We start from the raw sequence: 15,290 nt of genomic DNA on the forward strand, positions 1-15,290 counted from the left end.
GTTTCTACGCGTTTTTCTTCCGCTTTTAAAACTATTTTCTTCTGGAGTTGGGGTTTGGGTTAGGATGTTCAACAATCCCAAGGGACAGTGGTAAGAAAATAGGGAAAAAACAATGAGAAAACAATACATAAAATGACATGAGAAATCCGTGGGAGTGACACGGAAAAGACATCCGTGCTCTCGTCACGGAAAAAAGCTGAAATCCGTGACATGAACACGGATAAAGTGATCAAATATAGACGGTTTAATTGGATGCACGTGCACTGACGCGATACACGTCTGGATTCGAACTTTACTTCCGGATTTGTTTATTTTTTACGGTTTGACTAGTTGGTAAACAGATCTCTTAAACAAATGCCTCGTCGAAAATAACAAATGTTTTGGTTTCCTATGTGTTGTTGTTTTTTGCTTGTTATATAAATAAACTACGTTTAAAAAACTTTGTTGTTATTTATTCTTAGCGGAATTTACCGAAAGTTACGTGCGGACCACGACGGCCGCTTGTTTATGTTGTTACTGCTGAAACCGTCTATAACACAGATTTTCGTGAGATCAGGTTGTGAAAACTATACTCTGTGACACATGGTTAAGACACAATGTTATTCAGCTTTACCAAAAGCAGAGTTAATAAAGAAGGAAACGCTTCTCTGGGTAGTTAATAGCCACAGTTCCCTCCTATCTTCTTTTCTCTGGAACACAGCAGACCTTCGGGCATCTGTTGAACTTTGCCCCCGTCTGTTGTTTGCAATGACAATCACTCTAACAAAAATCTCAAAAGAGAGTAGACGATAGCATTTAATACTCACAATGTACTTAAACTATAGATAAGTATCCATACACACCGAACTCACACTACTAAATTTCACTCTTCGAACCAGCTGTTAAAAAGTTACAACTTAACACCACAGCGGCTCGCATTCTTACACTTGAATTCACACATACACAAAACACATACAGTAAGGAGTGCCAGCGGGAGGAGTAAGTGTGAGTGTGTAGTAGAAAAGAGAATTAATGCTTTGACGTTATAGCTGAGGGGTAGAAATGGACCCTATGACTCATATTAGAACAGATTACGTCTCCGTTCCAGAGGGGGGTTCCTTGTCGTACCCAAACAAACAACACATGCTGTAATGCGGAACCTCGGGTCTCTACGCGAAGCACTCGGGGACCCGGGAAGGACCTGTGCTTGGCCAGTGTCAGAGAGCCCAGTCTTTGAAATGATTTCCTAAGTACGCTTGGGAGGGGCTTTTCAATCCAATTTGCACCAGCAGAGTGCTTCTCAGTAATCAGACTAGAGGCGTGGCACGAGGCCTGCGGCTATGGAAGCGTTCTGCTGAGAGACGATCGATATCGGCTGCCCACGACCGGCCCAAATTCACCCTTCACTCAATTTCAATTTCAAAGGACTTTATGGGGATGATTGTTTTACATGCATTACTGCCAAAAGCATCAATACGCACAAAATAATAAGATGCTTTGTAAGTATGGTTGGTAACTGATAAGTAATTAGAATATAGAGTTGCTATTAAAATATGCAATATCTGTCTATCCATCTATTTAGACTGATTTCATGCCGAGTGGCAAACATAAGCCAAGCGGTCAGCAAAACATGTAAGGAAAAGCTTTGAAGTGTGTTTGGGTATCGGTTATGAATTCCCGTGAAAATATCCGAAATCTGCTACGTGGTCGGATTAATGTAGTTCTTGATGTAGCCGGTCTTCTATCCCTGCTGGTCTTGTGACAGTCACTTACACGCCTGTCGAATTCACTCACGAAACAACTCAAACTTCCACCGGAGCTCAGTGCATCCGTGATCTGCTCCGCCGAGGATTATATTCCTTTCCATGTTTGTGTCGAGCATTCTCAAGTGTTTGCCAGGAGCATTGATCAAAAAAATCGCATAAAGCCTCCCTTTAAAATTGATGAAAGGTTTTGAGTTCCCGGCAATCTTGCTATCCATCCATCTTGCAGCCTTAGGCGTATATGCTCGTGGCCTCACTGGTAAGGGTTAAATCTTGGCTTGAATGACTGGGATGGCCCACTCAGTCTTCCTATCGAGAAAGAAATAAATTCGTTTAGCAAGCATTGGCTGGGGTTCACAGGCTGGTGGAGGGGGAGGAATAGGGGTTGGGGGGCAGATAATACCATTTAGCTCATTGTGGAAAGCATTTACCAGCGCGATTTGACGACAAGGGATGGTTTTAGTGTGGGATGGCTTCAGTCATATTGACAGAGATCTTTCTCTCTCTTCTTTAAGCTCTCTCGCTCGTCCGTCTTTCGCATTTATAAACTATCAGAGTCTCATTCTACAGAATGATGTGGAAAGGGCACTGATTAAATAAACGCTAGCGCAGTGGGGAGCTGTATTAAATATCAATTTCTGATTTAAGTTTATCAAAAACAAAACCGTAGAGCGAGTGTCTTTTCTCCACTCCACGGCCTTAGCTCAGTCTGATTGTCTTCGAATCTGTCTGTGTTAAATGAATGATGAACAGATTGTTTTGGTTTCCCTTTATATGAAGGATAAATGTTATTTCTTGTGTGGTTTGACACTTCTCATAAAAGTGATGCCCATTTTCTAACCACAAATTAGAGTTAGTCATAAAACTGATTTTATCTTATTACAATTTTGACCACATTATTGAGGGCGAGTAAGATTTAAAAGGATTTGTGTTATGCAATGTGGGAACGCACAAATTGTACTTTTTGTTATTTAATCCAAAACTGTATTTTCAGTGTGAAGGTTAATTCTTATAAACCTTTATGTTTGTGGTAGGGCTGTCATGATGAGATTTTTACTACACGCAGTGGCGGCAGGTGACTTCTCTTTCGAGCGGCACAAATTCAACAAAATGTCTTCAGTGTGTCATGTGTGTGGCTTGTCATGTCAAAATATGTGTTCGGTGCATCATGCGTCAAGTCAAAATGCGTGCCTCCTGCACACACTTGAAAAGGTTTATGATAAAACAGACACGAGTCACTAACTTAACATTAAACTCTGATTACACATGAGATTAAGCGAGTATTTTGTTTATCTAAGGATGATTCAGTACAATTCTTATGTATACATACAATTCTTTGTGCTCTGCAAATGGCAAATAAAACTTTGAACTTTTAAACTTTATCTGGCAAATACGAGCATATTTTTTATCATAATCCCCTTCGAACTTTTTGCAGCAGGCACGTATTTTGACACGTGATGCACATACCTGTAGGTTCACATGACGTGCTGAACAAATATTTTGACACTTCAGGTCGTGCACCCTCAAAAAAGAAGTCAACGGCCACCACTGATAATCACAGTTTCTTTTGGAACATAATTTTATCAGTAAAATGAATCTTTAGTATTATTTACTTTGTTTTTCCAAAATTATTAATGGGTGCTGAATTATGTACGGTATTATCATATGTATACAACTAAAACAATATCAATAATCATGTTTGTGTTTTATATCACGATTATTGCCGCTACCGGTATATTGTGTCACTCCTAATTTGAAAAAAAAAAAACACAAGATCTGTCACATTTAGGGTTGTGTATTTTGCGATATGATACGTTTCATGATTTGGGTTGCCACGCAATGTTTCGGTACATTGCAGAAGTGTAAAACCTGGCGATATATTGCGCTATTTCCTGTTTTTTTTATAGAATAGGATATCATTTTAGGAAAGCTGTCAACACTATATGCAGATCTTAGCAAAAAAATTACCGTACCCCTATGCTAGTACTTCCTGTCACTGTTTAAGTTCGAGCAAGAAAAATTGGTCGGATGTGAAATCCAAACTAAACAACAGCCTTGAATCTTGTATGATCTTCATTTTAAAATATCGATATTGCTTTTTTTGAGAATCGATACAGTCAGCCCAATCACACGAAATTGTGTACCTATAGTCACGTAATTTTTTTTTATTTCCACGTTTTTTCGTGATTGTATCACGAATTTCTGTTTATGTCATTGTGGTTACTCAGCTGTTTTGTCCTATTTTCTTACCATTGTTGCTTCGGTTTAGGGTTAAATTTACATAAAATGATATCCTTACCAAAACCCAACTCTAACCCTACAGTCACATTAGCTACAAGAGCGACAGGCTACCATTCATTTTCAATGGGAGTGGGCGTTTGCCAGCGACGAGCTTGCCACTGCGCCGAGCAAGGTTGGGCCAAAATAGACAAGAAGGCTATTTTATGCAAATGCTGAGCGATGCGACAAAGCGACTGCCAATTGGAGTATAGTAGCAGCGTGACATAGGTCAGTGGCTCGAGTCGAAGAAAATGATTCAAGATGGCGGAAAATGCGTATTTCTGTATATATCTGATAAGTTTGGCATTTTCTCTCATATATTTTGTTACTTTTATAGAGAAATAAATACTTTTAAATCCAAAAACATTGTTCTTGACACTTAACAATACCTCTGAAGTGACTTTTGATACCGCTTTACTGTTGCCAAGCAACCAGGAGTAGGCATGCCCAGGAACGCCCATCAAGCGCGAGTGCGTTTTGCTCGGTGTCGCTCACTTTTGTAGCTAATGTGACTGGGTGATTCTCACAAAAACTTGGTTTTAAAAATGTCAAGCATGAAAATGTAAAAATTGCTTAAATTTACTTTTTTTCCCACCAGACATTGAAAAACAAAGTCTGGAGTAAATGGGAACATTAATTTAAAAACTTTTACTTATCATTTAACACTTTTTGTAAAATAATTTAAAAAATTAGTCCTAAAAAATCTCATTACGCAACAGTCAGAAAACATCAACACTGACATATTTTCAAAATGACATGACAAACCTGAAAGAACATCATTTGGAGATTGTGCACATGCATTTAAAATCAAAGTATTATGCTTCTATTAATTAAATTAACATTTAATAAGCATCTGTTGCGGTAATGATCATCAAAATGTCGTGTAAGCATTCTGACAAGACAATATTTCAAATTAACTGTAAAAAAATGATCTTACCTGGTAGCCATCTTGAAGTAACTGGTCCATGTGCTTGGTCACTCAAAAACAAACTTTATTAAAATTCTGTATGTGTGCTTAAACTGTTCTCAAAAAGTGTTGCGGAGGATGAGAACATCAGGCATGGACACATCATTTTCCTAATTTTTCTTCATTATTATTATACATGAATATTCAGTAAATATTTTTTCTGTCATCTAAAGTAGTCTAGCAAAACATCCATTTATTTTTTTTTCTTAATATTTTGAGAATAAGATAAGAGGTAATGAGAATTTGAAGCAGAAATGAGATAAAATTTACAATTATAAATTCTTATGTTGAAATCACACATTGTGCAAGGTAGAACACAGTATTGTGTTAATTCTGATGCTTTTTAATGTTACTATATTACACATTTTAAAGCTAAAATCATTAGTGCCGTGGTGTTTCAATGGTTTCGTGAGAATCACCTGACTGGGGGGTAACTCTAACGCCAGGCGACAATGGTTTAAAATCAGCAAATATAAAAATATAAATCAGAAAAAATAGTATAAACCTATACTTAAAGTGACATCATAATGCAAACACCAAATCTAACCCTAAAACGAAGCGACAATGGTTTGAAAATAGGAAAAAGCAGTTGAGTGACCAATATGTGACAATGACACATAAACAGAAATATGTGATACGATCATGAAAAAACTGAAATTTGTGAAAAAAAATCTAAAAATTACGTGACTATAGACGGTTTCATCGGACGCACGTGATACACGTCTGGATCCGAACCTTACTTCTGGTTTCGTTTTTTTAACTGACTAGTTGCTAAACTGATCTCTTGAACAAATGCCTCGTCGAAAATAACAAATGTTTTGGTTTCCTAGGTAATCTATGTGTTGTTGTTTTGCTTGTTAAAAGTACTTTGTTGTTATTTATTATTAGCGGAGTTTACCGGAAGTTACGTGCGGACCGCGACAGCGGCTTGTTACTGCTGAACCCGTCTATAGGTACATCATTTCGTGAGACTGGGTAGATACAATATTGCCAAACTAAATATCACAATACTCATATGCATCAACATTTTCTTCGATATTTACCTGATCCTTTTGATAAAACATAAGTATCTGTACCACTATAAGATCTAAGTGCCTGGTGCTGTGTGTACACCTCAGTAGTAGGATTAAATGTGTGAAGAGGCACAGGTCAGACCTTTCAAAACTTTAGAGTTACAGAAACTCTCAGCATTCCCCCTTTGGCCAGTGTAACATGAGAGCTGTCTGTGTCGTCTCCGTACCTCTGTAGGGTTCCAAGGATCTCTTTTAACAGTCCAAGCAAGATGACTTCAAACATCACCGCAACTTTCCTCTCTCATCTCTCCCTCTCATCTCTCCGTAACCTCACATCATGTAGTGGTCACTCTCTGACCGCTGGTATGATGGACATTCCCAAAGGTTCGGCTTTACAGCACATCCGCTTGGCGTCTGTGGTGAAGTACGGTACCAGCCCAGGTCATCACTCAAGCTCTCAGTGACCGCAGGCAGGTCTAATGGGAACTAATAGGGCGTCAGCTCTCTCAGGTCATTTTCGTTTAACCTTTTGAAAAAACTAATGCATGCTGGAAAAGAAAACAGGAAAACATGGGTCAGCCGGGTTTAGAGACAGAGGGCTTAGAGACACCTTCAGTGCAGGTGTAAGACAGAGAGACATTATGCATTGCACATTATGAAGTTTGCAGGTGCGAAGGCTAGAAAAGATTACTAACAGTCGCTTTCATAGTCCACTAGATGCACAGGTAGCTGTTCAATGGATGGCTATAACGTGGAAGCAGCACACACTGCGATAAAAAGATGATTTCAAGCAACAGCTCTTTCTGTCTGCTGACTTTATGGGCGTTCAAGTCCCCCTACATTAGTTTTTGCCCACAACCCTAAGATGCAATCAAGACCACCCCTCCATGTCAGGCTTATCTACTGTTTTTAGGCCGCGGAGCCTTCACCCCCTTTGGCGTTTGAGACGGGGTCTGCATCAATACTGCTTAATGTTTTAGTGAATTACAATATTCACCCCAGGCCACGGCTCCCTCTGTTTATCACTGTCTGACACAGCTTGGGTGGTGCAACAGGAGAGAGGGGTAAAAGAGAGGGACTGAGGTAGATGAAAGAAAGAGATGGATAGACAGTGGATAGGCACAAAGATGGACAAAGACACGTTTCCAGATCAAATCAATCGAACACAACCGCACTTGTCAAGACTTGAGTTCAGCACCCCATGTAAGTGTGTGTTTGTGTAGATGTTTGATCAAAACGGAGCTGTACATCATTGCATCATTGAATACAATCATTGTGTCAGAGTGCAAGAACTTGAAGATTTTCGTAAGACCGAGCAAACATATAGACCTGTGATGTAATAAAAATTTCCCAGCTTTCTTCTTCTTTTCTCTGTCTGACTCTCCACGCCTGTCCGTCGCACGTTCGTCCACGGATGAGTGCGTTTTTCATTTGGATAATGGAGCATTGACTCTAATTGAGAGGACAGGCTCATTTGTTTGCCAACATGTCAATGGCAAGGCCTCTCATTGTTTCCACTACATTTACATTAATACATTTTTCCCCGCTTCTATTAAACTGCAGCTCTCCCCGGCCAAAGCTGCCATTGCCTGATGCTGCTTAGTCAGTGAAAAAGGTTAATAACAATCAAGCAGAAATGGGAAAGAAAGGTTCTGTGTTCCATACGGCTCTTCGTCGGCCTGCTCTAATGGATGCTGGATGAAAAACTAGAAGGGATTAGAAACAACATTCTGATGAGATTCTTTCTTTAATCTTTCCATTTTATTTATGGGTTTTTTAGCCTTTATTATAGCATAGGACAATGGATAGGAAGACTCAAACCTAGTCCCTATGAGTATACAGATCTATATATATATACTGTAGGTAGAGATTCTGCTATACAGTATATTTGAAGTGCATAAAGTAAACTTGTAGACATATGCAGACTTTTCAATATCTTGCCGTTAATAATCAATAAGAATATTTTCAGCCTGATTTCACAAGAATTTGTATTTTACGAGTTGGCTAATTTGTATAAATGTGTACGAAGTTACTCGTGCAAAAACGTACAATTATCATAAAAAGCAATAACGAAACGCACCCCTAACGCCAACTTTACAGTGGTCAAGGCAAATCGTACAAAAATGTATGAATGTTATCAGACAAATTTATACGAATTAGCCACCCCGTAAAATACGGACGAATTGCTATGAGATAACGTTGATATTTTGGTGTTTTGTCCATCGAGTTAATGAGATAATGTTTGTTTAGCTAGTGTGATCGCTTTGTACTGTACCGGAACGCTTTGCAGAGGTGGTCTCGGGCGCGGTTCAATTTGTTTCGGTGACAAAATGTACTTTTGAGGTACTATTATCCACTCTTTAGTTATGTACTTTTTGAAAGGGTACTGCCCCCAGTTTCAGCTCTTTACCTTTTCTCTGAAAGTGTAATATAAAAGAACTCTTAAAGGGACACTCCACTTTTTTTGAAAATATGCTCATTTTCCAGCTTCCCTAGAGTTAAACAGTAGATTTTTACATTTTTTGGAATCCATTCAGCTGATCTCTGGGTCTGGCGCTAGCACTTTTAGCATAGCTTAGCACAATTCATTGAATCTGATTAGACCATTAGCATCGCGTTAAAAAATAACCAAAGAATTTCATATAGCAGGGGACTATTTACAGTGGTCAAGGCAAATCGTACAAAAATGTATGAATGTTATCAGACAAATTTATACGAATTAGCCACCCTGTAAAATACGGACGAATTGCTATGAGATAACGTTGATATTTTGGTGTTTAGTCTATCGAGTTAATGAGATAATGTTGGTTTAGCTAGTGTGATCGCTTTGTACTGTACCGGAACGCTTTGCAGAGGTGGTCTCGGGCGCGGTTCAATTTGATTCGGTGACAAAATGTACTTTTGAGGTACTATTATCCACTCTTTAGTTATGTACTTTTTGAAAGGGTACTGCCCCCAGTTTCAGCTCTTTACCTTTTCTCTGAAAGTGTAATATAAAAGAACTCTTAAAGGGACATTCCACTTTTTTTTGAAAATATGCTCATTTACCAGCCCCCCTAGAGTTGAACATTTGATTCTTGCAGTTTTGGAATCCATTCAGCTGATCTCTGGGTCTGGCGCTAGCACTTTTAGCATAGCTTAGCACAATCTATTGAATCTGATTAGACCATTAGCATCGCGCTCTAAAACCATAACCAAAGAGTTTCATATAGCAGGGGACTATTTACAGTGGCCAAGGCAAATCGTACAAAAATGTATGAATGTTATCAGACAAATTTATAAGAATTAGCCACCCCGTAAAATAAGGACGAATTGCTATGAGATAACGTTGATATTTTGGTGTTTTGTCCATCGAGTTAATGAGATAATGTTTGTTTAGCTAGTGTGATCGCTTTGTACTGTACCGGAACGCTTTGCAGAGGTGGTCTCGGCCGCGGTTCAATTTGATGCATAATATCACTACGCCTGCTGCAGCCATGTTACATCAGCGAAGTCCTTGATTATTAAGCCAATTTGAGAGGATAGTTCCTAGTCATATCTGACTAGAAAATCACAACTTTAATTTTCCGTCGGTCTTAGTACACGATGTAACTACAGAAGAGTCAAGTTTTAAATAGGAAAATATCTAAACTCTTTGGTTATTTTTAGCGCAATGCTAAATAGTCTAATCAGATTCAATGGATTATGCTAAGCTATGCTAATAGGGCTAGCGCCAGACCCAGAGATCAGCTGAGTGGATTCCAAAACGGTAAAAAAATCAAATGTTTAACTCTAGGGGAGCTAGAAAATGAGCAAACATTTTTTTTTTAAAGTGGAATGTCCCTTTAATGTGATATAAGATTTTGGTCGCATTGCTTGATATTTTGGTTTGTGTCCATCAGGCTAATAAGATAATGTCCTTTTCATTTTCAGTCTTTGAGTGACTTAATTATTGAACAATTGACTATTACATCGTTATGTTATATAAAATTACTCATACTGTAATATAAGATTTTGATATTATTGCTTACCCCTAGGTGACATCCAACATTCTCATATTTTTTATCATTCCACATTATCTCTTAATGAGAACAAGGACTCTCTAAGCCATTAGACTTATCATGAAACATGTCTTGTCCATCTGTGTGATGAATTACGTTTGCAGTTATTGCGGGGAAGGCTCTTGTCATATGCACCCCTTACAAAAATTAATCATGGTTTTACTACAGTAAAAACTATAGTTGAACCATGGTTATCACAAAATAACCAATGGTAATCATCAATACACCAAAAAACATTTAATACATAAAACCATGGGTAATTTTCATAAGGGACTTTATATTTGTTAAGTACTAGTTTTAAACAAGGAGTCATTTGTGACCACAAATGAGTTTTTTAAGATCATCAGAGTTTGATTAATGAAGAAGCCGGCAAAGCAAGTAAAAAAATTCCATAGTTTCCCTAAACAAATTTGTTATTGCCTCTCTTTTTCAGGAGCTCCCTGAAAAGGGTCAAATTCCAAGGTCCTAAATTTGTATGAGATTAATACCTTCATACGAGTCCCTGGGGCCAGGCAGCTTTTATACAGTGAAATTCAGACACGTACAGTAAACAAACACACATTTACAGAAATGTATACTTTGCACTGATGACCCAACTGCACCTGTGCTGACAACAGCACTGTGCCCCAGAGTTGCCCTCATATGTCAAAACACACACAAATACACACATAAACACACACGCACACACCGGCGTTGTACCACTGAGATCTGTCATTACAAACACGTGTACACCGACAGTACACTACCTGGGAGATAAACCCTCGTACGATGACACACAAACACACCTGCATTCTGCCCAAGTGAATACTTGCAATACATGCACACACACCAAAATATAAACCAATACATTCTTGCATGCACAAGCACTATTGATCCTTAATAAAAGCAGTATTGGAATTTTGTAGCTTTTAACTTTGAGATGAATTTGTTAGTTTAATCCTAAATGTAGGAAACATTAACCTTTACCAGATACATACACAAAATATCCCTTTTGCTGCAAGTGACCACAGCAATCTGTCAACGTTGGCCCAAAGTTACTCAGCGCTCTCAGTTTGAAGATCAAGATGTGATACAATGATAGGCTTAATGATTCATGTGATTTTAATTAATAATGATTTATGCATTTGTTTTTGTTAATTTCCATGTTTCTAAATCACCATCTTTCAAAGAGTACCAAGTAAAGAAAGTTAAGGAAAAAATACAGGCAGCTTGTAATGTAACTAAAGCCTGTTTTAATTGCATGATCTCTTCCAGTCTTAGTAGGCAATATGTTAACACAGGGCAAAAAACTCCGCTCATCAAGCGATTTCACCGACTCTCTTCAAGCTACATGCCAAGAATGCTTCCTAGACCGATCTCCACCCGCACAAATGATGACACTTGTCAGAGAAAGAGAGAAAAATGATGCCCTGCCACATGCTAATGTTCGCTGATAAGATTAGAAAACATCGTGTTCTTCTGTGATTCAAAACGAATGGGAAAGCAACAGAGAAAAGAATCTCATTTGCATCCTCTTCAATGGAGAGAAATGGATGAGAAGAAAGAAAAAGCACATTCATTTACATGCTGATACACAGAGTGAAAGAAAGAAAGACAGCCCTTCACACAGAGACCTAAATGAGGGGGTAGATACTCATTTAATTCCAGAGAGAAAGTGAGACAGAAGAAGTGAAACCGAACGTGAGGTAGGAAAGTGGAGAGGCCATGGAAAGGGGAAACAACGGCTGGTATTAGAAACCTGTAATTTAAATCAAAGGTTATAATCAAAAATTTATCAGTTAATTGATCTCGCACATGCTGCTTGCCAGGAGAGCAATTTAGAACCCTGTCGCTTGGCCTGCAAATCTATCGAGCCATGCTCTATAAAGTAAGTTTGTTGCCTTGTAATGATCAAGCAGTCCTCTAATGTTCTCTGAGAGCCGATATGATAGGGGCTAGACAGTCATTCACTGGCCAATCCTAACCGACTGGGTATAAAACAACAAAAAAATTCACTTAAAGGAATAGTTCACACAAAAAATAAAAAATGTACCATAGAATAAAAAACTGTATTTACCTAGGCATAGATGAATAATAAGAGCTCTGTACGTGGTAGTGACATATCGTGAGCCTCAAACGCGGTTGTTTCCCTATAAACTTCATGCACGCGAAAGACCGCTGGAAATCAGGCCATTCTCAACATAACACCGACTGTGATGTCACAGTCGAAATGTACGCCCTAGTAGCTAGTTAATGCTATATGCTAGCATTTATGCTGAAGTTCCACTATTGACTTTACAGTTATGTTTTGCAGGTTCATGCTGAAGAAAAAACACAAACTTACCACTCAGAAACGTCCATTAACAATCTCCAAACAATTAGTCGCTTCTTAAAATCTGTATTTTGTATGATACAGGTAAAAAAATATAAGGTCTGTTATTAATGTGAGCTACTGGCATGAGCCTCAGAGCAGGGCCAATCAGAGCAGAGTTCAAAATTGACCATTTCATTCAAAGGACAAATCCTAGGGTTGTAAGTGGACATGTAAAACATTTCTCGATAATTTTTGCACTTAATACATTTACATAGGCCTACCTTCTAATATCAAAGAACAATTTAACATATTATTTCAATGCATTATTTGGCACCTTTAAGGAGCACAGGAATATTTTTAGCAAAAGCCACAAATACATTGTATGGGTCAAAAGTATTGAGAGGATATTATTTAACCCTTAAGAGATCCTTAGAAAACATATGTATGTGTTCCTAAGGCGAAAAAATGACACCTTCCCAAAAACTGCTCTAAAAATATCATACATCAATATTTTTCTTCACTTTAAATGATTCAGTCTTTTAAAACTACTTCTGCCTGAAACATGCATATCAAATATTAATTACATTTGTGGAAATTTTAACCCTTTATATGCCAGTTTGTTTACATTAACCAGTGTTTCTTTTAACAAAAAAAACCTAAATATTTTCGCACACAAAAAAAAAACATTTGACATACCATTTGATTTTTATTATTATTAGACCAAATATTGGTAGCAACATTCATTTTGATGCATTGTTATTTTTTTAAACAGGGTCAGATTTTATAAAAAAAAAAAAAAACTCACACTTGTGATCCTAAAGCCACAAAATGAAACCTTTACAAAAACTGCTGTAGAAATATCATATGTTAATATTTTCTTCCACTTTAAACGATTAAATCTTTTAGAACTACTTCTGCATGAAACATACATATCAAATAGTTATTACTTTTGTGAAAAATTTTAACCCTTTATATATTGTTTACATTAACCCATGTTTTTAACAGAAAAAAAACAAAAAGTAAATATTTTCCTAAACAAAAAATTTGAACTACCATTTGATTATTATTATTATTATTATTATTATTATTATTATTATTATTAGACCCTGATGGGTATAGTTGTTTTTTAAACAGGGTCAGATTTTTACACTTGTAATCCACAAAATTTCCCTAGGATCTTTTGAGGGGTAAAGATCATATCCCATAAAGATATTTCATATATATTTCCTACCTTAAATATATACAAACTTAATTTTGTGATTGGATGCAGTTGCTAAAGACTTCATTAACAACTTTAAAGGCGATTTTCAATATTTTGATTTTTTGCACCCTCAGATTCCAGATTTTCAAGTAGTCAAATATTGTCTCACCTCGAAAAAATCATATTTATTTAGCTTTTAGATGATGCAAAAATCTCAATTTCAATGATTGATCCTTATAATGGTGGTGCAAGGTCACATATTTGTAATCAAACAGGAAGCAGGAGCACCACTAAAATCCATAGTAGGAAAAAATACTATGAAAGTCAATGGTTCTCCAGAACTGTCTGGTTACAAGCATTGCTCAGAATGTTTTCAACAGAACAATTATGACAGGGGTAAACTGTATTTTTGGGTAAACTGTCCCTTTAAGGGAAGAGTTTACTTTGTAATCATAACTTTGATATTTGCTCACCCTCATGTTGTTTATAATGTTTTCTAAAAGCTTGATATACAGTAAATCTGAAATGTTATTGTGCAGAAAATAGCGGTATGAATGAACATCTTTTAGGATTTGTCCTCCTGTGTTCCACAGAGAAAATAACATGATAAGAGTTGAAAATTACACAAGGGTTATTATTGAATTTTTGGCAGGTTAAATGTGACCCTGCCATTCAAATCCAGGCTGAAGTCTTACAGTATAATCTAAAAAGGAGATTAGAAGCATCAACGTGTGATTTCACATTGATTTCAATCTTTGACATGGCCTTACTCAGTTAATATTAGATATATTAAAGTTATATTTTCACATAATTTCCTTTACATGTAGGATGATTATATGAATACATCACTAAATCACTAAATGACTTTAGCTGGGTTTTCAATGGCTGGGTCAAAAACTGTAATTTCCTTTAAGTGAAGATTTTTCTTTATCATAGCAAGGTATTAGGGCTTGGCTGGCATCATATCAGCTCTTAGAGAACATTAGCTTCTTGCTAATAAGTGTGCCGAACTGCTTTCCAGGTTATCTGTGGTGCGTAAACCTCAAGAAGCGATATCAATGCTTGGGTTTCATTGCTATCGGTGGTTTTTATGTCTGAGGCTTATCGTGGTGCTCGTATGCGTGCATGCTTCACTATCAGATTGTCAGGAACAAAGTGGAGAGCTCATTGAAGTTGTTTTGCTATTATCATGGATTAGGTCTCATTTCTCTCCCATCATGTGTTATCATGATGGAGGCAGGCATGGCTATGATTACTATTGTCTTGTGATGGGCGTTATTTTCATAGTTTAAAAGCCAGGCAGAGTGGATTAGCAGTTAAGTGATACAGTGCAGTAATTTTTTTTTTTCTTTCTCTGTTTGTAGGGTAACCAGGAGGCCCCAGCCCCCCCAGAAGCAATGGCTCAGCCGTACGCCCCTGCCCAGTATCCTCCACCTCAGAACGGGTTGCCCGGCGAATACACCCACCCCGGGCAGGACTACACAGGGCCCAGCCCGGTCCCAGAGCACGCGGCAGCCCTCACCATCTACACACCAGCACAGACGCACAGCGAACCGCCTGGTACTGACAGCAGCACGCCTTCTCTCACAGGAACTAGCAGCTTACAAGTGAGTATTGCAAAACAAGTATTCCTAAACATTAAGTAGTCTCATCCAGTCTTTAGGCTGTCCCACGATTAAATAAAACCTATTGAAGGTTTTGTTCATTTTGGTTTTAGCCAATAAGCTTTAGTTACATCACAACCATAAACCACG

At 37.7% G+C, this 15,290-nt stretch overlaps 1 protein-coding gene across 1 annotated transcript in view; it reads left to right on the plus strand.

The window, feature by feature from the left end:
* The window catches only part of rbfox3a (RNA binding fox-1 homolog 3a), a 264,526-nt gene that overhangs the window by 205,491 nt on the left and 43,745 nt on the right, over window positions 1-15,290 (plus strand). The window contains exon 3 of the mRNA XM_073867060.1: window positions 14,901-15,143. Coding sequence (XP_073723161.1) covers window positions 14,901-15,143 — 243 coding nt within the window. The remainder of the gene's footprint in view (window positions 1-14,900; window positions 15,144-15,290) is intronic.

The sequence above is a fragment of the Misgurnus anguillicaudatus genome, chromosome 4 (genome assembly GCF_027580225.2).
Source record: "Misgurnus anguillicaudatus chromosome 4, ASM2758022v2, whole genome shotgun sequence".
NCBI lineage: Eukaryota > Metazoa > Chordata > Actinopteri > Cypriniformes > Cobitidae > Misgurnus > Misgurnus anguillicaudatus.